This window comes from Schistocerca americana, chromosome X, assembly GCF_021461395.2.
Source record: "Schistocerca americana isolate TAMUIC-IGC-003095 chromosome X, iqSchAmer2.1, whole genome shotgun sequence".
Lineage (NCBI taxonomy): Eukaryota > Metazoa > Arthropoda > Insecta > Orthoptera > Acrididae > Schistocerca > Schistocerca americana.
This window is the reverse complement of record NC_060130.1, coordinates 717440132-717466634: the sequence shown is the minus strand read 5'-3', so window position 1 is coordinate 717466634 and position 26503 is coordinate 717440132. Positions and strand designations below refer to the sequence as shown.

The following is a 26503-nucleotide window of genomic DNA, read 5'->3' as shown; positions in this document are numbered from 1 at the left end:
TCAGGATGGCTGGAGACGGGATTGAACCGTCGTCCTCCCGAATGCGAGTCCAGTGTGCTAACCACTGCGCCACCTCGCTCGGTTGCAAGGTACTGACATGTATTCTTTACAGAAGATTTGAAAAACAGGTAGAAGCTGACCTCAGGAAGGATCAATTAGGTTTGTGGAAAAATGTGTGATCATGTGAGGCAGTACTTTTAGAAAGGCATGCATGAGGAATTACCAGCTATATGGAGATGAGTGAGAGTATCATCATCCCATCTCTGTTTCCAGGACAAGTAATACTGTGGCCACCACAGTTTAATTGTTCTCACCTACAACAACTTCCCACTTTCTAGCTCAACAGTGGAGAGAATTTCATGGAAGCCACAATGGCTATTCTCAGCAAAAGTGAGACAATGAAATGAAGAGAAAACTTAATAATAAAACAATGGAAACTCCAGGTTGAAATATCAACAATATTAGGAAAAGGATGGATTGCTATGTACAATGAGAAGACTGTAACAGTTTATAGCTTTCGACCAAAGCCTTCTTCAGCAAAGCAAACACACGAGCAATCATGTGTGCGTTTTCTTTGCTGAAGAAGGCTGTGGCCAAAAACTATAATGGGTAACAGTCTTTTCATTGTGCTTGTCTACAACTCAATGGGTCATATTTACTGTGTGTAGCAATAGATTATTTTCCTAATAAACTTTATTAATAAAGTCCATACTGTCGGATCATAATGAAACCCTCACATTTCAGAAAAGTTATGCATGGTTTTCTCACTTGATATGGTTGCATAATAGTGTACGGTGTTTCTTTTTTTCCTTGCTAGAGTGTAGCAAATAGGTAATTACCTCTCACTGACTTTTGAATAGTTGAGATACAAGGTTTTCTACCTCATAATCCAATACAAATATTTTTGTCTTATTTCTGAGGTATAAGGTTTTGATTCTAAGCTGACAATATAATGTATTTTCTATAGTGTTTAATTTCAACCATTCACAAAAACAGTCAGTATATTTAATTTTACCATGAATATTCAGGAAAAAAATTTGTTTCAAGATTAACAAGTACTGTATAGGCAACAGATTTAAAATGTACTTCATTTATTATCTTTGTACTAAGGAAAAACCTATGCAAGTTGTGATGTTCTTTTAAACTTAGAGTGACATCTTTGAAAACTGTATGTTCAGATGAAAGTGTAAATAACAGGTTGTAAAAGGTAAAGCTAAAAACGGGACTTAGAACCGGCAATGCAGCACCAGGACAAAATCAGGCCACAGCCCACCAACCAATGCTCCTGCACAGGTGCCGCTTCCGCAGCTGACACTTACGTGAGTTGACGGGCAAGGACATCACACATCCACTTTGGCTGGACTGACATAATGCTAGTTTACATCATGACTCGGCCACTGCCTTGTTCCAGATGCAACCTCAAAACAAGGATCTTCTACAGCAGTCAGCACTGACCAGCAGGATTTCAACCCTCCAGGATGAGGCCATCATCATTTGACCAGCTGTGCAATTAGGTGACACCCAATCTGTCTCAATTGGAGCTATGCTGTAACTCAGCTGCCACCAGTTCATGATCAAGAGACATCTGCCTGTCTGTCCAGTTGCCCGCCCCAGCTCTTCAGCATTGATCCAGGAGTTGACACAATCACCATGTAGCTATAGGACAGCGCAGTCTCCTGCTATGCTGGTCGCCTTCAACAGCCTTGTCCACCACAGAAAGCCACGAACGGTGCTTGCATGCTGTTGTCAGCCCATCGCCAGCATATCGGAGACACCGGCTCAGCATACTGTCTACTGAGCAGTGAGCATCCAGTGTACACTGTGCTATTTTGCCTCTGCTACAACACCAGAATATTAGGTAAAGATGGAAATGCACCCAAATGACTGTATGAGTTAGCTGGATTAATTAGAGACTTCTTGCGTGTGCCTATCCATAGTCACTTTGGACCAGTTACATGGTGGAGCCCAAGCTCTATGAATTAGAAAAGAAGTAATAAAAAAGTTATTTTATCCTCATCAGAGTCTTCATCTGTGTAAACGTAGGCTTCCACGGCCGTTGTCAAATCAATAAAATTCTTCTGTGTTTGGGGCCACATTACCAACTATAAAATTCTGACATTTTGGCAACTACTGCAAGACACCTTCCTCAGGGTGTGTTGCTAACTGCTGAATGGGCACTAGTTTGATTACTTATGTACTATGGAAGAGTGCTGTCATTGGATATGAGGGTGAGAAGAAAGGGCATTGGGTGTTCTTTTATTGGTCTTTGCATTACATGTTGACACTGACGGAAATATGTGTTTTCCATTGGAGTTTCCTTTATTGCTTGCCATTGGTGGAAATCAATGAATAGCAAAAGAGTGGCTATTGCAGCATAGCGCTGTTTATGAACTGCCTAGTATCAACTAGGGTGAGTCAGCACTCTGTATACCCTCCGCCGCTGTGACCTACCACGCGCTTGTTGCTCTGCGAGAGCTGTCCTTCCGCAAAGCTGTCACTGCTGGCAGCCAAGATGCTGGAAGTCCGTACCTGTCTTCTCTATTCATGTTGTCAGGTCACTTGACTATTTCTATAGCCTCTCTGATCTTCCTCGTCAAGCTAAACGGCTGTTTCAGCAGTACGCAGGCCTCTTGAAATTTGATCTTCACCCTGCACTGTTCCTGGTGTCCTACCACTGCTGATTCGTTGTATTGTTTGAGAAGGATATATATCTCTCGTGTTCAGATAGCCTTGTGCTTATTGGATGCCCAGTCTCACCTATATACATCAGATCACATTCGAATCCGATTTCATAAACTCCGGCAGCACGAAACTTGTCAATTGTATCTTTCGTTGAGCCCAGAACGTTTTTTATTTTGTTGTTGCAACGAAAAATTGGCTTAATTCCTGCTCGACAGAGAATTTTGTCCAGTTGACAATGCAGTCCCAAACCCAGAAGAATTTTATTGATAGAGTCTTCATCTGTTACTGGTCTTCTATCCCATCTTTGACAGAGAACCAAACACCTAAATCCAGTGAAATCCTTTGCCTCGCAACAATGTCAAAGTTAAAACAAGTTGGAAAAGTCAGAAGGATTTTCAGACAAACAGCACTTACTATGATGGAGGGAAACTTTTTAAACATAATTAAATGCAAAATAATACACAGAAACAGAGGACTGTCGTCGTACCATTACAGTATAATGCCAGCAATAAATAGTCTGAGGAATATGTCACCTTTATGAGTGATAAAATGAAATGATAGTGACAACATACATCTTCCAGTGGGATAAGTAAATGCCAGACAGTAATCAGAAAGCCATGTTATTAACGGTGGCTTTATATTAGCAGTACAGTTGTGTTGGACACACGTACAGTACACATGATGGCCTCCAAGGGAGGTGTGTTATAGCATGTGAAAAGCTGCTCTTTAAATTCTGAAAACTGTTTTCACAGGAAGTTCTATGTGCAAGCAACTGCACTGTGTAGCTGTATAACAAACTTGTACAACAGTGTGAAGTACACATGTCAGGCACTTAAGTGTGACTTGCCAAATAGTTGTGTAGATGCAGATCAGGGGTTTGTATATGAACAAAAGTAGTTCATGATATGTCCATTTAGAGGCTCACATTTGCTAAAACTTTCTTAGCGCCCTTTATACAGGTTAGTTGACTATCACAGGGACAAAAGGGGTGAGTAGGGGACAATGGAACAAGCACATAATCCTAACAAACATAGTCCAGAAACCAATGGTTACCTTGTTACGACTTAATACAACAGAGTACACGAACAACTAATAACAGAACCACAGAGATATGCATTTGAGGACACAAACATTGGTTGGTTGGTTGGTTGGTTTAAAAGAGGGGGAGGGAGCGGGGGGGGGGGGGGGGGACAACCAAACTGCGAGGTCATCGGTCCCTTGTTCCCAGTAAAAAAATTACACAAGGGAAAGAAGAAAAGAAAGGATACGTACAGCACAATAACAGGAGAAAGGAAGAATCAGAAGAATGAGAGGACAACCAAGACTACTATGGACAAAACAATAAAAGAAAACCACAGAGAGAAGCAACAAGTAGAAGGGGTAAAAACAAGAGAGCAGATGACCGTGGCTGTCCGACCACGAGAAGAAAACGGAAAAGCTAGCCACTCTGTGACACATTAAAACACCAACCTTAAAAGCATTAGAGTGGAGAACACAAAGGGACAAAGGACATGTGCTAAAACTTATATAGAATGATAAAACCCACTGTCACGTATAAAACGTAAAACTAAATTAGCCGATGAGGCGATGTCAGTTAAAATTAATGGCAACGAGTCTGGTAAATGAGGAGTCCATCACAGGGCAGCCAAAGAAGGACAGCTCACCAAGATATGGGCCACTGTCAACTGGGCGCTGCACTCACACTGAGGTGGGTCATCACAGTATAGGAGGTAGCCGTGTGTCAACCAAGCATGACCAATGCGGAGCCGGCAGAGAACCACAGAATCTCTGCGAGAGGCCCGCATGAGAACTGACACAGATTTGTAGTCTCCTTAATGGCATGCAGTTTGTTGTGCATGCAGAGGTTATGCCATTTCATCTCCCAAAGCCGCAAAACTTTGCGGCATAGTACTGCACGCACGTCAGTTGCAGAGAAGCTGATTTCCATAAGTGGTTTCTGCATGATGTGACCTGTGGTCCAGACAAACACCACTGAACGACCGGATCGTTCCAGGGCATACATGGACTCCTGGATGGTCACTACCAAAGGATGATGGGGGTAGAAGTGGTTGATAGCTTGTAGGCTGCTTAGGGAGTCAGTACACAGAAAAAAATCACTCCCCAGAGCATGAATGGATGTGCTCAAGAGCACGAGATATAGCCACCAGCTAAGCAGTGAAAACACTGCAGCCATCGGGCAAGGAATGATGTTTAATATGTCCTCCATGGACGTATGCACACCCGATGTGACCATCAGCCATTGAGCCGTAAGTGTAAACCACTTGGTGGCCTCGATACATGTCAAGAATCGAGAGGAAGTGATACTGGAGAGCCGCGGGTTTAACTGAGTCCTTAGAGCCATGTGAAAGGTACAGGTGAAGCTACAGCCTAGGTATACATCATGGAAGTGTATGGGAATGGATTTCCAAGTATAGGTGGTAAAGGCAAGGACTCCAGTTCGGAAAGAAGGGATCATACACAAACTGCAATTGGAAGCCCTGACCTGGGCCACTGATGTGGGACATGAACCGCCATGGGTGGGAAAAGGAGACAGTGATTTGGATGGGCAGGAGAACTACGAATGTGTGCAACGTAACTAGCCAGCAATTGTGCACGCCTAACCTGAAATGGAGGGACTCGGCCTCCACAAGGACGCTGGTTACCGGACTCACCCTAAAAGCTCCTGTCGCTAGGTGAACGCCACAGTGGTGCACTGGGTCGAGTAAACGCAATGCTGAGGGCGCCGCTGAACTATAAACCAGACTCCCACGGCCAAGGCGGGGTTGAACAAGGGCTCTGTAGAGCTGCAGCAGCACACAGCGATCTGCACTCCAGTTGGTGTTGCTCAGGCAACAGAGGACATTAAGGTGCTGCCAGCACTTCCACTAAAGCTGACGAAGGTGAGGAAGCCAAGTCACTTGGGTGTCGAAAACCAGTTTTAAGAATCGATATGTCTCCACTACAGTGAGTGGATCATCATTAAGGTAAAGTTCTGGTTCTCGATGAATGGTATGATGCTGACAGAACTGCATAGCACATGACTTAGCGGCCGAAAACTGGAAACTGTCGGGTAGACCCCATGACTGCGCCTAGTGGATGGCTCCCTGTAGGCCCCGCTCAGCAACACCAGTATTGGTGGAGCAGTACGAAATGCAAAAGTCGTCTGCATACGGACATTCGGAAGGCCCTACAGCTGCTGCTAGACCATTAATGGCCACTAAAAATAGAGGTACACTCAATACAGAGCCCTGCGTGACCCCATTCTACTGGATATGGGGGGTGGAGTGCAAAAGGTTGGAGGGGGGGGGGGGATAATTCTCCAATGCAGAGGCTCAAGCATAGTGCTCAGCAAAGTGCTCGGCAATCGCATTTGCGTCAGTAGATAACACGCCATTTATGTTAACATCGGGAACACTTACTGGGGTCTGGTACCTGAAAACACATTTGATCTTTGCCCAGACTTGGGAAGGTGACATATGGCACCCAATGGTCGATACGTATCTCTCCCAACACCCCTGTTTCCGTCATTTTATAAGCTGGCGAATGCAAGCATTGGGTCACTTAAAGGCTATTAGGTGCTCTAGAGAAGGGTGCCGCTTATGTTACTGTATAGCTCGCTGACGCTCCTTAATTGCTTCAGCGATTTCCGGTGACCACCAAGGGACTGCCTTTTGCTGGGGGCACTCTAAGAGTGAGGGATTGTGTTTTCTGCCACAGAAACGATTGTTATAGTCACCTGCTCAACCATCACATCTATGTTCCCATGTGGGGGAGATTCAATGATGACAGCTGAGGTGAAAGTTTCCCAGTCCACCTTGTTTAAAGTCCATCTGGGCAGGCGTCCATGGGCATCACACCAGGGCAGTGACAGGAAGACAGGGAAGTGGTCACTACCACACAGGTCATCATGTGCTCTCCAGTGGACAGATGGGAGAAGCCCTGGGCTGCAAATTGATAAATCAATGGCCAAGTAACTACCATGAGCCACAGTATTTAAGACACAGAGGTCGAACTGAGACAGTAAAGTTTCAACATCTCTGCCTTGGCCAGTAAGCACAGTGCCACCCCACAAGGGGTTATGGGTGTTAAAATCTCCCGAAAGTAGGAAAGGTTTAGGGAGTTGATCAATCAGTGCAGCTAAAACATTCAGGGGTACTGCACTATCCAGAGAAAGATATACAATGCAGACAGTTATTTCCTGTGTCGTTCTTATTCTGACAGCCACAGCTTCACGAGGGGTTTGAATGGGCATAGGTTCACAACAGACTGAGTTTAGGACATAAACGCAAACTCCACCTGACACTTGATTATAGTCGCTACGGTTCCTGTAGTATGCCTTATAGCCATGGAGGGCAGGCGTTCGCATTGCTGTGAACCAGGTTTCCTGGAGGGCAATGCCGTAAGCAGGTGTAAAGCTTAACAGTTGCCATAGCTCAGCCAGGCGGTGGAAAAAACCACCGCAGTTCCACTGGATGATGACTTCATCGTGAGGCTGGGAAGACATCAAACAATCAATGAAGCAGTTGAAATGTCAGGGTCACCTGCTGCCACCATCTTTTTGCCTTAACAGCCTATATCCATTGTGTCTGAGGGTCCCGTGAGATCTAGGTCCTCAGCGGATGCCAGAATCTCCACCTCATCTGCAGAGCTTCTAGGTAGCGGTGGTGAGGATGCCACCACAATTCCCTTGGTCTTGGGGACCTTCTTTTAGGATTTCTCTCACTGCTCCTTGGATATCCCTGGCTGGGAGGACTTAAGTGATTCAGTCTCTGGGACGGAGGATAAGAGCAACGCCCTTCAACCAGCTACTTTTGGGCTCTTCAGCCACTGGTGGGTGTCACCTTTCCCACTAGTAGAAACCTGGGAAGGGAGTGACCCAAGGGACCCCTTCCTAGTGGGAGGAGCCGAAGAAGACTTACGCTTCTCCGGCTCAGAAGTGGGGACTGATATGCCCGATGGTTGAAGGATGTTGCCACCAAAGTACGTGGTGCGGGAGCAACAGGGAGGGAAGTGCCCCTCACCGTCAAGGAAGCAGGTGTAATCTTCTGGTTCTGAGAGGCGACAGGAATGAAAGAAACTGATGGGGTGAGAACTGTTCTCATAGCGGTAGTGTAAGAGGTGGTCATAGCCACAGGATATAGGCGCTCAAATTTCCTCTTAGTCTCAGTGTAGGTCAGTTGCTTCAGCGTCTTATATTCCATGATTTTCCTCTCGTTCTGTAAAATCCTCCAGTCTGGTGAGCAAGGTGAATGATGCTCTCCGCAGTTGACACAATTGGAATACTGCGATGTGATGGGACGTCCACAATCTCGACATGTGACGCTGGAAGTACAGCGGGAAGACATATTTAAGCTCTTATGGGGCATGATGGTAACAGAAGCATCCCCCAACTTGTCACAAGCGAGTAATGCCTGTGACTGGGCTGAGGATGCTGTTTTTATCAAGACTGACCCAGAGCGCATTTTGGACAAGCCCTCCACCTCCCCAAACTTGTCCTCCAAATGCTCCACAAAAAACTGACGCTTCATGGACATGAAGGATTCCCCATGAACTCTCCTGCATACGAGGCACCAGGCTGAATAAGCTTCACTGCCATCCTTAGCCTGGCATTCCTCCCATGGTGTGGCCAGGGGGGGGGAACGATTTGGGGTCATATTTCTTAGGACTGAAGTTAGACTTTGTCTGCTTAGAGACTGTTGGCGGCGGACCACCAGCAAGAGATGCCGTAATATGCTTCATGGTGTGTCATCCGCTCTGAAACCACCCACTCCAACCAGGGGCCCTCCCCACGGGTGCCACCCAGTCACAGCATGGGCCACCTGGCAGGATGGCCATTGCCAGGAGTCCCGATGCCCCAGGGAAATGGGCATCTACTCCATGGCATATGTGGGGAGTTAACGACGCAGGCGACCCCTGTGGGTACAAGGTAGCCCCACCACAATGGACTGGCTACCGTGCTGGAAATGAGGTGCTAAGAAGTCCATGGTCATCATCAGCGCAGAAAGTGACACTGCATAGTGCATGGTGGAAAACGCACCCAGGAAGGTGTCCTCGCCCAAGAGATAGAGAAAGAGCGGGACTGCAATGCAACGACGAGAAAGTGGGCTACAGATCTCAAGATGGATACGATGCACTGTGTAAGGCGCCCTTCTCCATTTGGCTCGCTCTTTGGAAAAATTTAGAAAGATGGAGGTCAAACCCAACAGGGGACCATCACATAAAGGCCAAAACGTGTGAGACTCCTTTTAGTTCTCTCTTACGACAGATAAGAATACCTCAGGACTATTCTATCCCTGGACCCGCAGAGGGCACAAACATTGCAACAGGGGTTCCACATGGGCACCAGTCACGTAAAACCAGCCTTCACACTGTCTTCTCATTGATCTCTCTCTCTCTCTCTCTCTCTCTCTCTCTTTTTTTTAAAAAAAAAAAAACCCTCCCAGGCATGTTCTGAATGTATTGGATGTTCCTGGATTTCATCAACACTATCCCCACACAAAATATCCTACAGGTTCAGTACAGGAAACATTGGGAGGCCATGGCACTGGCGAGCCACGACCAGTACACTTGTCGAAAATTTGTCCTACATATTTATAAACAGTCACATCAAAGTGTGCCAGCACATCATCATGAATTTCTCATGCACTCGTCCTTTCACCATAAGATACATCATCCTTCGACATTAACAATGTTGTAAAACTGGCATGATTGCTCTTATACATACATAATACGTATTGGCCTCCCCATGCTTATCAGGATTATCTCCTTGTTTATTGTTCTCTGGGCATCCCTTTCAGTTGTACCTATAAGGTTAATAGTCAAGCACCCTGTGTATCATCTGATACTAATGACGTTGAGTTAATTTGATGTAAATTGTATATGAACTGCATTTGTAATTTTCATTGCTAATGGTTTAAAAACACAAATATCACATGGAATTACAAACAACAAATTACTGAGTTAAAATAAATAGCATTAAGTAGTCATTGTTGACATCAGTAAACGCTTGTAATCAACAGACATACCCCCACTGATAAAAGCCATTGGGGTGGAAGCAGAGAGAAAAATTAAACCTGGTATCAGTAAATAGAAGTGCAGTCATTATCACTGCCTGCTCTCTTGCTATCAAAGTCTCATAATCAAATACAGTAAAAACAATGCTGCTATTAATGACAACATCACTCACACCTGTGGGTCAATCCAAATGAAGTGGTCCAATAAAAATTAAGTTGGTTGCTTGACCATTTTTAAATATTTTAATTTTTTTTATATGTGATTACCCTATATTTGAGAAATTCGAAACAGTTTTTAAAAAAATTTTACCTTTCACCTTTACTGAATGGTGGCCATTTTCATTTGTAAGCGCATGACAATGTTTCAGTTTAGAGACATTAGCAAAAATATGAATATCTCTGCACCGGGTTAAGTTACAACATTGCAACTGACATGATTGTTGTTAGAAAAGTGTACTCTACAACATTATCTATTACACAAAACACCCCAAATTCAAAAATAACCAGTCAAAATGACCTCCAAAGTTTAGTATCGTAATTTTCAAAAATCCACTTTTTAGGCCCAAAAATAACAAACAAGGAGTGATTTATGACAGTCTATTTTTTTCCTATAGTTACATATCATACACTCATGCAGAGCAAGAACACTTACAAAGGTTTCCTTAAATTTTTATGAATTTTTTGAAATTTGAAAATTTTCATTTTTTGTAAATTTTGGGGTTAGTTATCTCAGGTGGGACTGAATATAAAAATATGATTTTTGCACAGTTTGTATACCTACATGATAGCAATGTACTGTAAAAATTTCAATGCTGATATTTGACTGTGAACAAAGATATGAAGTTTTGAAAATGAGGAGATAATTCACATTACTCTACAACTGATCTTATGGCTGTTGCCTATTCATGTGTGATATTGGCAGGAGATAATCAATTACTATTGAAGTAAGGTATTGAGTTATATACAAAAAGTGGAAACATCACTGAAATTAACATTTATATTATTTTGACATACTTAAAACAAATATTTTCAATTAACATCCTTCTAGATGCGACTGTTCCTAAACCTGGTGGTGAATGTTAAGAACACATTTCTTCAGACAGTTTCTGCGATATAGAATAAGACCTCCCAGTTGCTGTAGTAAGTAGTAGTAGAGGGGTTTTTGGGCGCACGACAGCAAGGTCTTCAGCGCCCGTTCAGTAACATAGTGAGATGGGTGTAAAAAAAAAAAAAAAAAAAAAAAAAAAAAAAACAACTAAGAACAGTAATATAAAACGGAACATAAAACACAGGTAACAAGCTTTGAAAAATATGTGCCTACCCACACCGAAGTGTGGGATGAAACAGGGCATCAGCAGTAAAACATGGACAACACAGGAAGAAAGTGGTAGAGGGTGCTAAAACAATGTAGCAGATGAAGTGGCTGGCTGACCGCAAGGGAAAAAGGGAGGAGTCGGCCACTCTGCAATACACTAAAACCTCCAACCTAAAAGTTTAGGCCAGAGACCAGAAACATCACAAAACTTAAAAACCCTAGACACAAACGTCTCATTGTTAGCTAAAACACAAGGCAGATCCCCATCAACTTGTGCTTCTGCCCTTGCATCACGGTATAAAATGCAGTCTGTTAAAATGTGCCGGACAGAGATGTGCACACCACAAGCCTCACAAAAGGGAAGATCCTCCTCCCATCATAAAAAGCTATGTGTGAGAGGACAGTGCCCGATCCGAAGACGTGCGAGAGCCACCTCTTCCCGCCTGAGCAACTGACAGGAGGAACGCCACGGCCGAGTGGTTGACTTTACCAACAGCAGTTTATTGGCCGTCACCGCCAGCCATTCATCCTCCCACAACTCCATGCACTTCCTGTGGAGTGCAGAGATGACAGACTGCAAGGGGATAGGATTCTGGACCACATCCTGCTCTCTGCAGGCCTCCTTGGCAGCCCGATCGGCCTGTTCATTGCCCCATATTCCGACATGACCAGGCACCCAGCAGAAGGATACCTCTTTACCCCGCCGTAGGAGCAAGTACAGTTGGTCATCTATCAGCTGGACCATCTCCTCAGTCGGGTACAGGTTCTGCAGTGATGGTAAGGCACTAAGAGAATCGGAGCAGAGAAGAAATCGGTCGCTCCGAACATGATTCATCTGCTCCAGTGCCTTCAGGATCGCGTGGAGCTCTGCTGCGAAAACGGTATATTCAGCAGGGAGGCGAATCCGGGTAATATGATTGGGGAACACCACAGAACAGCCAAGGAAATTCTCCTGTTTGGAGCCATCAGTGTAAACGACGGTGAAACCGTGATGCACATCTAAAATGTTAAAAAACAGAGATTGGAATCTAAAATCTGGTGTGCTATCTTTCTTAAAATTAGTCAAATCTAAAATAAGTTTGGGTCTCCGGAGGAGCCAAGGTGGAAATCTGCTCCAACCGCGACGTAAAACATGAAGACCAGCCATGGACATCGCAGCGAGGCGATCCTGTGCGCAAATCCCATAGGGCTGCATCGCACGTTGCCGGTTATGAAATAACCGTGCCAGAGGAGGCTGAGCAACGGTATGGTATGCAGGTGTGTATGGTGTGGACAAAATTTTATACGCCTGGCGTACTGTAAGTAGCCGTCGCCGCATATGAAGTGGCGGTTCACCAGCCTCTGCACAGAGGCTTGGTATGGGGCTAGTTCGGAATGCCCCAGTCGCCAACCGAAGCCCTTCATGGTGCACAACGTCCAACATCTTTAAGTAAGAAGGCCTCGCAGACCCATACACCGTGCACCCATAATCGAGCCAAGATCGCACAAATGCCCTGTAAAACTGGAGCAGACAAGTCCTGTCAGCTCCCCATGTACTGTGGCTAAGACATTTTAAAATATTTAAAGCCTGAAGTGACCACCATTTCAGGTCTTTAAGATGAGGTACCCACGTAAGCTTCGAGTCAAAAATGAGCCCCAGAAATCTCACCGTGTCTTTAAAAGTAAGAATAGTGTCCCTCATCCTCAACTCAGGAAAGGTTAAAATCGAACAAGAACGGTGAAAAAGAACACATACGGACTTCTCAGTGGAAAACTTAAAACCACTCTTCTACGCCCAGTCATCCAAACGTCTAAGAGTAAGTTGCAACTGACGCGTTGTCGTTGCAAGGCTTGAAGTAGAGCAAAACAAAGAGAAATCATCCACAAACAAGGAGTACTGGACAGGACTTTTCACTATGGATGTAATGCTATTAATAGCGGCGGCAAAGAGAGTCACACTTAAAACACTACCCTGAGGGACACCGTTCTCCTTCTCAAAATGATCAGACAGGACGTCACCAATTCGGTATCTAAAATATCGTGGAGAGAGGAAAGACTGAATAAAAAGAGGGAGACAACTACGAAAACCCCATTTGTGAAGCTGCTCCAGGATGAGATGCCTCCAAGTGATATCTTAGGCCTTCTCGATGTCAAAAAATACACCTAGAAGGTGATGACGGCGCAGGAAAGCTTGTTGTACAGCCGTCTCCAGGAGGGCACGGTTATCGAGGGTGGAACGAAACCTCCTGAACCCACACTGAAAGCGACTAAGGAGTTGCCGGGATTCTAACATCCAGACAAGGCGGCGGTTGACCATCTGCTCCACGGTCTTTCCCATGCAACTAGTGAGGGCATTACTACGGAAGGTACTCGGGCTTGTGCAGTCTTTCCCAGGATTTAGAAAAGGAATTAAAACTGCCTCACGCCACGAGTCAGGAAAGTGACCTGACGTCCAATGGCATTAAAAAGTGCGAGGAGAACTTTTTTCTTGTGCCTTGGGAGGTGCCGCAGCATACTGTAATGGATCCTATCATGACTAGGGGATGTGTCACGAGCTGCAGACAATGCAGAATCCAGTTCCCACATAGATAACGGGCAGTTGTAAACTTCATGAGAGGTGGACTGGAAGTCCAGACTACACCTCTCAGCAACCGCTCTATGGCGCTGGAAACCTGGATCCTGACTGGTTGTTGCAGTAACGGTGGCAAATACACTGCCATAGTCTGGGCAAAGTCTTGCGGATCCGTGTGGAGAGTGCCGTTATTCATTACAGCAGCCATGGGGCACCTCCCTCCTCTGCCAGAAATGCTTCTGATGGTATCCCACACAATGGAACTTGTGGTGGAACGATTAATGGTGTTCAGGAACTTTTGCCACGACCTCTTCTTGCTCTCACGAATAATGCAGCGACATCTTGCCCTCGCCACCCGAAAGGCTGCAAGATTCTCAGCAGTCGGCCGACACTAGAACCGACACAGAGCCGCACGCCTGGTTGCAGAGCGGCATTCGGCACTCCACCAAGGGACAGGTGACCTCTTCCGGCGGCCTGTGGAATGGATGCTGCAGCGGCATGGTGGACCGTTTTGGTAATATGATCCACCCACGCCTCAACATTCGCACAGTGTTCGAACTGGGCCAACTGGCTATAAAGTGTCAAGTCGGCTCCACTGAGCACCCATCGTAGTGGTCTCCTTTCGGGGCCCACACCATCTGGCTGGCGAATCCAGATTGGGAAATGATCACTGCCGTGCAAGTCAGGAACCACTTCCCAGTGAGCACTGGCGGCAAGAGCTGGAGAGCAAAGCGAGAGATCAATGGCAGAGAACAACCCAGTCGCTGTGCAGAAGTGAGTGCTCCGTCCTCCATTGAGCAAGTAGGCACAGGATGACAGGAGAAACCTCTCAATTGCTCTACCCCTGGGGCAGGTAATTGCAGAGCCCCAAAGCACATTGTAGGCATTAAAATCACCACAAATAATGAATGGCTGGGGGAGCTGTGTAAGAAGGTCGGTGAGGGCCACTTCATCAAGTGCATCATGTGGGGGCAAGTAAAGCGAACATACAGTCAAAGGATGACGCACGTGCACGGACACAGCGACGACTTGTAAAGTTGTCGAAAGCGAGAGAGGCGAGGAGTGGTAGTCCGTCCCGACGAAAATACCCACGCCTCCTCTAGCTCTCTCTCCACACAGGTCGTCCTTTTTGTGGAGCGTATAGCCTCGTAGCTCAGGGGAGTATGATGGATGGAAATAAGTCTCTTGGAGACACAGACAGAGTGGTCTACCCTGAGAGAGTAGACGAAGTTCCTCCATATGCGTCCTGAACCCCTGCAAGTTCCACTGGAAAGATGGGAACCATCTATACGATGGGGGTAGCACCTTCATCCTGTCTCTCCGATGGGGCGGGGAGACTGCAACAGGTGGATGGGCAGGCGTGGGGCGAGATGATTGCCCCACACATACGTCGAATTCCATCAGCTCTGGGGAAAGAGTCAGATGAAGCCTCACGTAAAACAACATCTGCATGGTCAGACGGTTTACCACGGGATTTGACCCACTGTTGCTGCTGTATGGGAGCTTTCTGCGGTATGGTGGCCTTTGGGGGAGCCGGAGTGGGAGTGGTAATGGCTGTACTGGGCTTCAGAACATCCTCAGCTGTTGGAGGCGCCAGGGGCTGGCTCAAGTTCGCCACTGTACCTTTGTCTGCCATTCGAGTAAGGGCTACTGGCTCTGAAACACTGGCTGCGTTGCAAGTGCACTGACAGCTGCAGGTATCAATGCCAACACTCGCCACCTCTGTCTGCATTGAGGCATCGACTTTTGGAGTAGGTTTCTGAACCAGGGATGCAAAAGATGTAGCAAATGTGGGAGGTTGCATTGACTTATAGATCTTCTTGGCCTCACCATAGGGGATACGCTTGGTTGTTTTTATTTCCTGGACTTTGCATTCCTCCAAAAATATTCGGCAGTTCCTACTCCAAACAGGGTGGTTCCCAGAGCAGTTGATACATTTGGCTGGAGACGAGCAACCAACTTCTTCATGAGCAGCCTTACCACAGTTGCCACAAGTCGCTTCGCCTTTACATCCTAAGGTGGGATGCCCAAAACGCTGGCATTTAAAACAGCGCATTGGGGTCGGGAAATAAGGCCGCACACTAAGGCGAAGGAAGCCAGCTTTAACATGTTCAGGAAGTTTCGTGCTATTGAAGGTCAGAATAAAGGAGTCGGATTTGACAAGATTGCCATCAACCCTCTTCATGATATGTTGGACATCAACGATACCTTCCGGAGCCCACTCACGCTGCAGTTCTTCCTTGGGAATGTCAACTAGATCCCAGCATGTCACAACACCTTTGCTGTAGTTCAAGGTGCCGTGCAGTTCAGTATCTATGGCATACTCTCCAAGGCATTTAGCAAATTGGAGGTTAGTTGCTTGCTGGGAAGTGGAAGTTTCCACTAGCAAGGTCCCATTACATTAGCACTTCACCGATTTTAAGGAGCCACAGATTCCCTCCAAACCCTTTTGTATATAGAAGGGCGAAACCTTCTCGAAACTACCCTCCTTCCGTTTCGCAATGAGAAACACATTTGGATTACCAGAATGCATTCTGTTACCTAAGACTGGACTTGTCAAAGAAGTGTCGGAGTCAAGGGGACCGACTGCACGAGCCCCCTTAAGAGACTGTGTGTTAGGACCTTCCAGTGGCCCACCCTTTCCGCTGGGAGGAAGAAAAGCGGATTTTGAAGGATCCATCTCGGTCCCACGAGCAGCTAGGGAACTAGAAGTCCACCTAGACAGTGCCCTGTGTGCCTAGGTAAGCCTTATACAACTGACGTGCGGCAGGTTCCCCAGAGGTTGCCCGCTAATGACTGTTCCACCTCAACAGCCATGCATCCCATCAGCGCGCAGCACACCTTGAGATTGAGGGGTTGTTTATAGAGGTTTATGGCATCCTCGCGATCTGGGCGGTCAACCCAAGATCCCCATTCCCTGAGACACACAACATTCCACCGCCGCGCCGCATGGTGGTTGCTGAAGTATGCCCAGAGCTTACGGTGACAGGGGACTGGTGGCGCTTACCAGTCCCCAGCTCAGGAACCCCGGGGGCGCCAAGCCCGTACCCGGCACCTGAATGCTGAGCCCCTGGGGGCACCCAGTTGCTGTAGTAAGTTCAAGCACTGAAAGTTTCCTTGAAACATTTTTCATTGGTATCCAAACTTTGTCACAAGTAGATTTCCTGAATGATGTTCTTGGGCCAGCAGGGTGGTACAAACGCACAAAAACATCATTGTTTTCCAAACTCATTCTTTCAACCTCTGCAAGCCACCACTGTCCATCATAAACATATGCCACTATGTCATTCAACATTAAAGACAGAGATGTAATTTTACTGACACAGCAGTCCTCATAAATATCGGTTTCTGATGATACATAGCATTGAACAAAGTTTTCTGCAATTTGTGGAAATGCCTTGTTCCTTTTATTGCTATACATTTTTCAAATCTGGTTTGAAGTGTTGTTTTCATATGCAGAACCACTTCTTTCTTGGTCAGAAAATAGGTAATGCCTTTAATACTATCCTTGCAAAAGACATACATGTCCTGTACTGTGAGAATTTGGTCTGTGGTTGGTCCTTGTAGGCTGGCTTTACTTCGCGTTTTGTTGTACCTCCTACTCCATCACATGCATTTTTACCACGGCAGGAAGCAAAAAAGTGCCATTCAGTCTCCAACCCAAAGTCTACTTTGTGGTTGCACAGATTTGAAAAATTATTTTTGTTCTTATGCTGACTACCACTTCTATCTGAAAAGTGTATCAGCTTCTCAACCTTGGGAAAATTTTATTTTATGTAATTTATTGCATACTTTTGAAACACATGTACAGCCAAAGTGTTGCGCTCCAAGTAGTCGCTTAGAATGCAAATTGAAGAACTGCAAACTTAATCTTTCTCATTTTTAAAGTAGAGAATAAATGGATGCACTGTTGCCTGGTCATTGACCCAGTGGTACCCTTGTATTGCATCCTGAATCACAAATGTAAAATTTTCTGCAAAATCAGCTAGTGCTATGCATTCAGTTTCATGAATTGTGCTTTTCAACACTTACTTTGGGTTTTAGAAACACAGTGGTGACTTTTGGGTTTTTGTTAAGTTATCAAATAAAGATTCCAAGTACTCTTCCTGAGATTTAACCACTGTTATCATTTCTGCCCTGTCAGTTGTGACCCACTGTTTGAAGGTAATACTGTCTGGCATTTCCTCCTCATATTCATGAAACAATTCAATAACAGTTTCCTTACCAGGGCATTTATTACACAAACTCATCATGCAGTCATAACTGTTAGTGTCACAGACCATTAAATGTAGTAACTCTTTGTAGTTAAGATCACTGAGTTTTACACCCACAATCATCAGTTCGACATTTTTGATGATATAAACAAACACATACGGAGTGTGTCCCTGAGGATCCAACCAAAATACACCACTTAGGGCGGAGGTCACAAAAGTTTGACCTTCCAATTTTGCACTCAGGATGAGAATTTCTGAAAGCTACATAAAGTTCATTTAAATTTGACAGCACTACTCATTTTTGCTTTGTTCCTTTCACTCCTTTTATTACAACTCTTTGCAACCAGTGCACATTCTACTGTTTTCATCATCTTCAAAAAACTGCTGGATCTTTGTAATTGTTTCTTCACTTTTACATACCCCTTTCTTCTTTCCTAAAACTGGAAGAATGCCTTGCTCTTTCACTAATTTTCAGGTTAGTTTAACCAAACAATGAGAAACACTGAATTCATGAACTACACTCCTGGAAATTGAAATAAGAACACCGTGAATTCATTGTCCCAGGAAGGGGAAACTTTATTGACACATTCCTGGGGTCAGATACATCACATGATCACACTGACAGAACCACAGGCACATAGACACAGGCAACAGAGCATGCACAATGTCGGCACTAGTACAGTGTATATCCACCTTTCGCAGCAATGCAGGCTGCTATTCTCCCATGGAGACGATCGTAGAGATGCTGGATGTAGTCCTGTGGAACGGCTTGCCATGCCATTTCCACCTGGCGCCTCAGTTGGACCAGCGTTCATGCTGGACGTGCAGACCGCGTGAGACAACGCTTCATCCAGTCCCAAACATGCTCAATGGGGGACAGATCCGGAGATCTTGCTGGCCAGGGTAGTTGACTTACACCTTCTGGAGCACGTTGGGTGGCACGGGATACATGTGGACGTGCACTGTCCTGTTGGAACAGCAAGTTCCCTTGCCGGTCTAGGAATGGTAGAACGATGGGTTCGATGACGGTTTGGATGTACCGTGCACTATTCAGTGTCCCCTCGACGATCACCAGTGGTGTACGGCCAGTGTAGGAGATCGCTCCCCACACCATGATGCCGGGTGTTGGCCCTGTGTGCCTCGGTCGTATGCAGTCCTGATTGCGGCGCTCACCTGCACGGCGCCAAACACGCATACGACCATCATTGGCACCAAGGCAGAAGCGACTCTCATCGCTGAAGACGACACGTCTCCATTCGTCCCTCCATTCACGCCTGTCGCGACACCACTGGAGGCGGGCTGCACGATGTTGGGGCGTGAGCGGAAGACGGCCTAACGGTGTGCGGGACCGTAGCCCAGCTTCATGGAGACGGTTGCGAATGGTCCTCGCCGATACCCCAGGAGCAACAGTGTCCCTAATTTGCTGGGAAGTGGCGGTGCGGTCCCCTACGGCACTGCGTAGGATCCTACGGTCTTGGCGTGCATCCGTGCGTCGCTGCGGTCCGGTCCCAGGTCGACGGGCACGTGCACCTTCCGCCGACCACTGGCGACAACATCGATGTACTGTGGAGACCTCACGCCCCACGTGTTGAGCAATTCGGCGGTACGTCCACCCGGCCTCCCGTATGCCCACTATACGCCCTCGCTCAAAGTCCGTCAACTGCACATACGGTTCACGTCCACACTGTCGCGGCATGCTACCAGTGTTAAAGACTGTGATGGAGCTCCGTATGCCACGGCAAACTGGCTGACACTGACGGAGGCGGTGCACAAATGCTGCGCAGCTAGCGCCATTCGACGGCCAACACCGCGGTTCCTGGTGCGTCCGCTGTGCCGTGCGTGTGATCATTGCTTGTACAGCCCTCTCGCAGTGTCCAGAGCAAGTATGGTGGGTCTGACACACCGGTGTCAATGTGTTCTTTTTTCCATTTCCAGGAGTGTATTTTTTCTCTTGACCATGGGTCAGGGAGCAAACTTAAAATTTTAACTTTTTCCTCTTTAGATGTCACTGAACATTTAATTTTTAATTTCTCTACTAAGATCAAATATCAGTGTCAGTTGATGCTGGTGGTAGGATTTCTTCTTCTTCTTTGGTATCTGTATTATTAAAGCATGATTCCAAGTCTTTTCTAATTTTGTCTGAAATTTGTTGTAGGACCTTATTTTCAATAGCTGCTTTCCTTTTTCTGCTACTTAATTTTATTATTTTTTAAGCAGGAGATACGTCTAACTACGGTAGAACAAGCAAAATGTAATATGCTAACAGCGTCACAACAAATATTTTTGAGTAACAATTTGGGCACAGGGAATTTCCAGGAACCACATTATGTTTCACTTGGGAAGCTGTTTCACTCTCACACAACAAGGACAAATGTTCAAATTTTATTTCCCTCAAACCTTTAGTAATAGGCTTTTTATGAGCTTTAAGTGGATGAGAGCACTTTCTGCCAAAAATGTGGTCGTATTTCAGAGTATATTTCTTCTCCTGATACTCACACACAATGTTACAGAAGAACTTACTCGAAATTTAAACCAAGTTTGTCTAACTTCATCACAGTCATTGACATTTTTCAAGTTTTTTGAAACTGAACCGTAAACTGTTTTGTGACATACTTCACTTGCTATCTGTCCAATGGAGCACTGTTCATCCATGTTATTGCATTCCAGTTAATCTCTCAAAATTAATTACAAATTACACACAGAACAAAGCACATAACACATTCTACACTCTCAATGAAGTATGTAAATCCACTCTAACAGAGGTTTCAGAACAGACTGACTACAACAATGCAACAACCAGCAATAATGTACTTCTACAATGCCACACCCAACAATAATGTACTTCTTTATTGACAATAAATCTAAACGTAAATGGGCATTTTTATTACCATAGAACTATAGTGAAAACTCCTATTGTTTAATATTGCATTATTAAAAATAAATAAACTAAATGAATATTGGGTGCTAGTGTTAACTAAATATATGTCACAATTAAACTTTACTACAATGAAACAACAAACCATTTAAATAGGCAAAAGCAGTAAGATCAGTTTTAGAGTAATGTGAATTATTTCCTCATTTTCAAAAATTTATATCTTTGTTCACAGTCAGATATCAATGTTGAAATTTTTACAATACATTGCTATCATATAGGTGTACAAACAGTGCAAAAATCATATTTTTATATTCAGTCCCACCTGAGATAACTAACCCCAAACTTTACAAAATACGAAAATTTTCAAATTCCAAAAATTCATAAAAAAATTAAGGAAACCTTTGTAAGTGTTCTTGCTCTATATGAGACTAGTAGTGTATGATATCTAACTATAGGAAAAAAACAGACTCTCACAAATCACTCCTTGTTTGTTATTTTTGGGCCTAAAAAGTGGATTTTTGAAAATTACGATACTAAACTTTGGAGGCCATTTTGACTGGTTATTTTTGAATTTAGGGCGTTTTGTGTAATAGACAATGTTGTAGAGGACACTTTTCTAAAAACAATCATGTCAATTGCAATGTTGTAACTTAACCCAGTGCAGAGATATTCATATTTTTGCTAACGCCTCTAAACTGAAACACCGTCGCGCGCTTACAAACAAAAATGTCCGCCATCCAGTAAAGGTGCAAGATAAATTATTTTAAAAAACTGTTTTGAACTTCACAAACATAGGGCAATCACACAAAGAAATTAAAATATTTAAAAATGGTCAAGCAACCATCACTTGACCACTTCATATGGATTGAACCCTGTGGAACATAAACACACAGATTACGTGCCAAGAAGTAGAAATTTTACCCATACAAGTGCCAAGAAAAATGTTTTCCGGCGGTTGGAGATATTGCTTTCATTTTAATGAGATTTTGTATTTTTTATGTTGGTAAATGTTTAGAATCATGAAAGAAATAGGGCTGGGCAAAGCTAGCTGAAAAGATTTATTCTCACTGAAGACAGGTAGGAATCACTGTCTCTCCCACATCCCAAAATACACAGACGCATGACTTGCAGTACAGAAGCTGGTCACAAAATGATGTCAGAACTATGAATGTAAAAACTGTCACAACACTGTCTGCCAATCCTTTTACAAATATGATCTGCCAACTTTGCTTCTCTGTGAGCCAATGCATTTCTTCTAGTAATTCTGACAGTGTGTGAAAGATGTCAACACCATAAAATTGAAGTACTTTTGCTGCTTAGTGATGGTTTCAAAATTTCAGTGCTTTCTATTTTGTTATTTTTGTGGTTAATAAATAAATATATATTTTCATCCAGTTTCATATGTTCCCATTCTCCACTTTCCCATGAAGGTTACTGATTATGTGATCAATCTGAGGCAGTCATTGTTTGTACAAAACTAAAACTTATAAATTTTGAGGTATAATGAGGAACTAGTGCATCTGATGTATAAGTGACAGGAAGCACAGTCATATTCCACTGTTCAGGTGGTTTTCATGGTATATCACCTTCTGAATGATAACAAAGAAATACAGTAGGCTACCAATTGATCACTATTTTTACTAACTTCTCTTTTGCTGTGTATAAATGACCACCCATCTTATGCTGAAAAACAAATAATTTTATTTTCTGAGGATGCAAGCATCATGATCAGTGCCAGTCGGGATGTAGCAATAGAAGGAATGGTGTATGAAGATTTCCCCCAAATCAGTGTGCTGCACATTAGTCAACTTAAAAAATTATGCAGTTTGGGGCTGGATATAACAACAACACAGCATGGCAGAAAGAAAATATGTTAAAAAGTATGTTTCTGCATGTTGATAAGACCTTTCATCGGAAATAACATATTACAGAGCTCAAACTTCATCAATATTTGTTAGGTGTGTGGCTGCTGATCACATAAACTTGGATAACATTTTAAAACTGCAATCCATGGCACATCTATAACTACATAACAGGATGTCTCTCTTAAGACTTGTCAGATGCATCTTCTTTGGTGTTTCAGCAGATATTTGCATTTTGTTTTTGCATTGTTGGAGTCACCTCAATCAAATAGTGCTTTTCATGTCTTTCATGTGACAACCAGTGTCAACAGAAAGTGTTGGTTCATTTCCTGTTGCAAACAAAATTATTTTTAAAGTAGAATTTTACATGCCCATTAGATAGTGTGTTCCTAAATTAGTTTAGCCAAATATTTGTATTATTGATATGTATTAACTCAGACTTTGCAATTCTGGTAATACTAATATTTGATAGCTATTAAATACTGTAATTGTAAAAGTAGTTATTTACCTGCTGTATGTTACATTAGCCTTTGGTACCCAATTTACCATTCTACTCATGGATGATCCACAAAGGAACAACTGCCGTACTCTCTTCCATACCAGTGAGCGGTTTCCACAACATCTACACCAGGAAGAAGCAAGTTTGCAGAATTTTCTGTAAAGACTGTTCTTGTATCTCCAGCAGCACACCTTAACATGCTACAACATCTTTCTTGAATAGTATCCCACAGTCCAAAACAACCTAATCTCAAGTGGCATGACTCTTTATCACAAATTACATGGCTTTTCTGTGGACGTCATCATTTCTTCAGTCTCTAAACTCTGTCTGAACAGCCTCACAAGGCCCAATGGTAAAAACAGACTACAGTGTTGTCCTCCATCGATAGGCACCACTGGATGCGGGTATGGAGGGGTATGTAGTTAGCACACCACTATTCTGACCATTGTCAGTTTTTGTCACCAGAGGCGCTACTTCTAAGTCAAGTAGTTCCTCAATTGGCCTCACAATGGGTGAGTGCATCCCACTTGCCAACTGCTCTCGGCAGACCCAGACGGTCACCCATCCAAGTGTTAGCCAAGTCTGACAGCTCTTAGCTTCGGCGACCTAACAGGAACCTGTGGCACCATTATCGCAAGGCCACTGGCACAATTTCTTCAATCAGTCTGACAAAATATGAAACCCAGATAAGACTATTGGTGCTTGAGGATGAGCAATGTGCCAGCTACTTCCTTTGTAAAAGCTGGACCATTCTCGAGTCCTTGTAATGAACTGAAGGCCAGTGTTCCAAAATTCTTGAGAATGACAATGGTTTTTCATAATAGATTTATATTTATATCCCATAAGCATAGGAAGAAATAAACAAGGGAAAAAACACACTGATCGCAATGAAAAATATTAAGAGATCTGGTGGAAACTATTCCAATTAGGATGAAAGGTATTTCTGCTAGTCCTTTGGATCTTTCACATGTCTGGATGCGTAATAAGCTATAAGTACACAAATTCACCAAAATATTCCCCACACATTTGTTTGCTATGTCATACACCTTTTCTGGATTTATGATTGTGTTCATAGCTGTTCAGTTCTCAGCTGCACATTTTTTTTCACTTTACTGGTTTCCACAGACTAATCTGCCACCTTCAATAGTTTGATACAAGCTTAAATAATAGGTAAGCCAATGTCAAATAAGGACTGGATGATAATGCGTCCATCAAAGAAACTATGCATAATATCTTTTATTTTTGTTCTCTGGATTAACTGAGCAGTTCTAGTTACTTATAAAAAAGTAGCCACCACTCTAATTCTGCAAGCTACAATTAATTAGGAGCCTCTCTCCACAGCCCTAACAAGCACTAAGGGCACATTCTTAGAAAGCTACAGATTCACTGAATACTCCATACAGAATTGGACACGAATATATGGTAAAAGCATTTGCTTATTTGAAACATGTATTCAGTAGAACAGCAGCAAAGTTTCATTGTCATCAACTAAAGTACTATTTTCTAAGCATAAGCACACAGAACCACGTGAAACAACAAATCTGCATTTCTACACAATAAAGACAATGAGACTACTCACTATTTCTATATGTGTACGCATTACTTCATGCTCATAATTTGACAACAACTGGTGATACATAATCCAGGAATAGTACATATCACACAGTTAATCATCAACACAACTGCATTTATATCACCACTGATAGCAAATGAACTTAAAACCATACACAGTCTAATTACCATTTACGCAACCACTCTGGGAACAAAATCATAATCACACATGGCTAATACTTTGAAAGTGTATGGCTTAGGCCTTAATGAACTAGTAAATAGGTGCCCCATACTACACAGACACCTAACTAATCATAGTAAAAGGGAACTGCATGACAACCACATTTTTCTGATCCACGGTTGATTAAAATACGGATGTAAAACCCGCATTTAATAGTTCCCTGGAAACTTGCAATTAGGGCAAAACCCTTAGTCATTACACACATAAACACTACTTTCTTTACTGACAAGTTAACAACAGACAGCACCAGAACAAATATTTTACAGTTCAGTTCACTAGTGTGTTAGCTTCTTCAAGTCAGTATAATGGTATTTTTAAACATGTCACTGAAAACAAAATAAAAGTTCCCGTTGTTCTGTATGAGTTATCACGGCGATGTTAATTTGAGGGAAAAAATTAAAATCGTTTTAACGATGATGCACACAAAAGTTTTCCATAACTAATATTTAGCGATCTTCATACCAAACGATGTTCCCAGGCTGAGAATGATTTTCATACGCAATGTTTTTCCAATGGACCAAATGTTTTAGCTTGAGCAGATGATCATCTTGCACAGGACAGCCCTTAAGCTACACAGGAAAACCAAGAAAATAAACGGATTGTAACATGAACACCGCATACAGGGCTGTTTATCGGCCATGAATAAAAGAAAGTTTAATCACCAACAACTTACAATTACATCCAGCGGTAACGAGGCTTGCAATTATGAATGACATCGGATGTATTTATCTACAACAATTTACCATTGTAATTCTTAAGTGGTGACAGTTGTCAGATTCGATTTTTTCAAACAAATGACACAATAAATCTTACAGTACCATAATCACCTTGCATTATCAAGTAACAAACGCAAGCTGAAACATACAACTGATCAACAAACCTGACATGTTATTTTTGGCCCAGCAGTAGGATGAAATTCACTGAAGAAAATACATCTTACAGGACCTTCACGCCCGCATCCTTCGAAATATCTTTCATCGCCGCCATTGACTGCACCCATATCTTTTCTCCGTCTTCTGCAACAATACCTGCCGAACGCCTGTCACTTTAGTCTCACATAGCTAACACATAAACACACACCGGCAACTACACAATCAACATATCTCAGATGTTACTAAAGCTAAACCAATGCAATGATACACGACACGTAACACTAACACACATATCGATCGATTCAATAGTTATCGAAAATGTTGTCTACTGCCAAGAAAAGTGGTGATTGATAATACCTTAGAAGTTCAATTAATATCTCAGACTTTTAGGATTTTTTTTTAATACCTGAACAGCTCATTTTTCTCCAATAAAAAGAAATTAAGATAAAGGCAATGAAACAGTGGATACTTAAATCCACTACCACAGCCGAAGCCGGAGCAGACAAGACAAAATTCCTTTACTGGAATCAGAGGGACACAAGTTTTTCGTTAGAGTAGGGTTACAGGCAGAGAGTATTGACAGAAATTAGAGCAGTACAAGACCATAATACGTGTAACAGGCTCCGGAAAAATAATACTAATTTGTTTCATTAGAACATTAGAGGATTGAAAACCAAGATAGATGAGCTTATTATATTTCAGAAGATGTGGAAAACTGAGAAGTGATAGATGATCTATGCCTCTCTGAAGACCGTGTAATCACAGAGATTGAAAAGTTAAATATCATGTATTATAGACTGGCTTTGTTTCTGTGTAGAGCTAATATAG

At 43.5% G+C, this 26503-nt stretch overlaps 1 protein-coding gene across 2 annotated transcripts in view; it reads right to left on the bottom strand.

Annotated features, from left to right (window-relative positions):
• Positions 1-25935, bottom strand: part of LOC124555207 (GATOR complex protein NPRL2) — a 163376-nt gene extending 137441 nt beyond the window's left edge. Inside the window, exon 1 of one of the 2 annotated variants that reach the window (XM_047129053.1) lies at positions 25684-25935. In XM_047129053.1, coding sequence (XP_046985009.1) covers positions 25684-25803 — 120 coding nt within the window. In that variant the 5' untranslated portion in view covers positions 25804-25935. The remainder of the gene's footprint in view (positions 1-25683) is intronic. The other variant, XM_047129054.1, reaches the window with a different exon arrangement.
• Positions 25936-26503: the final 568 nt, after the last annotated feature.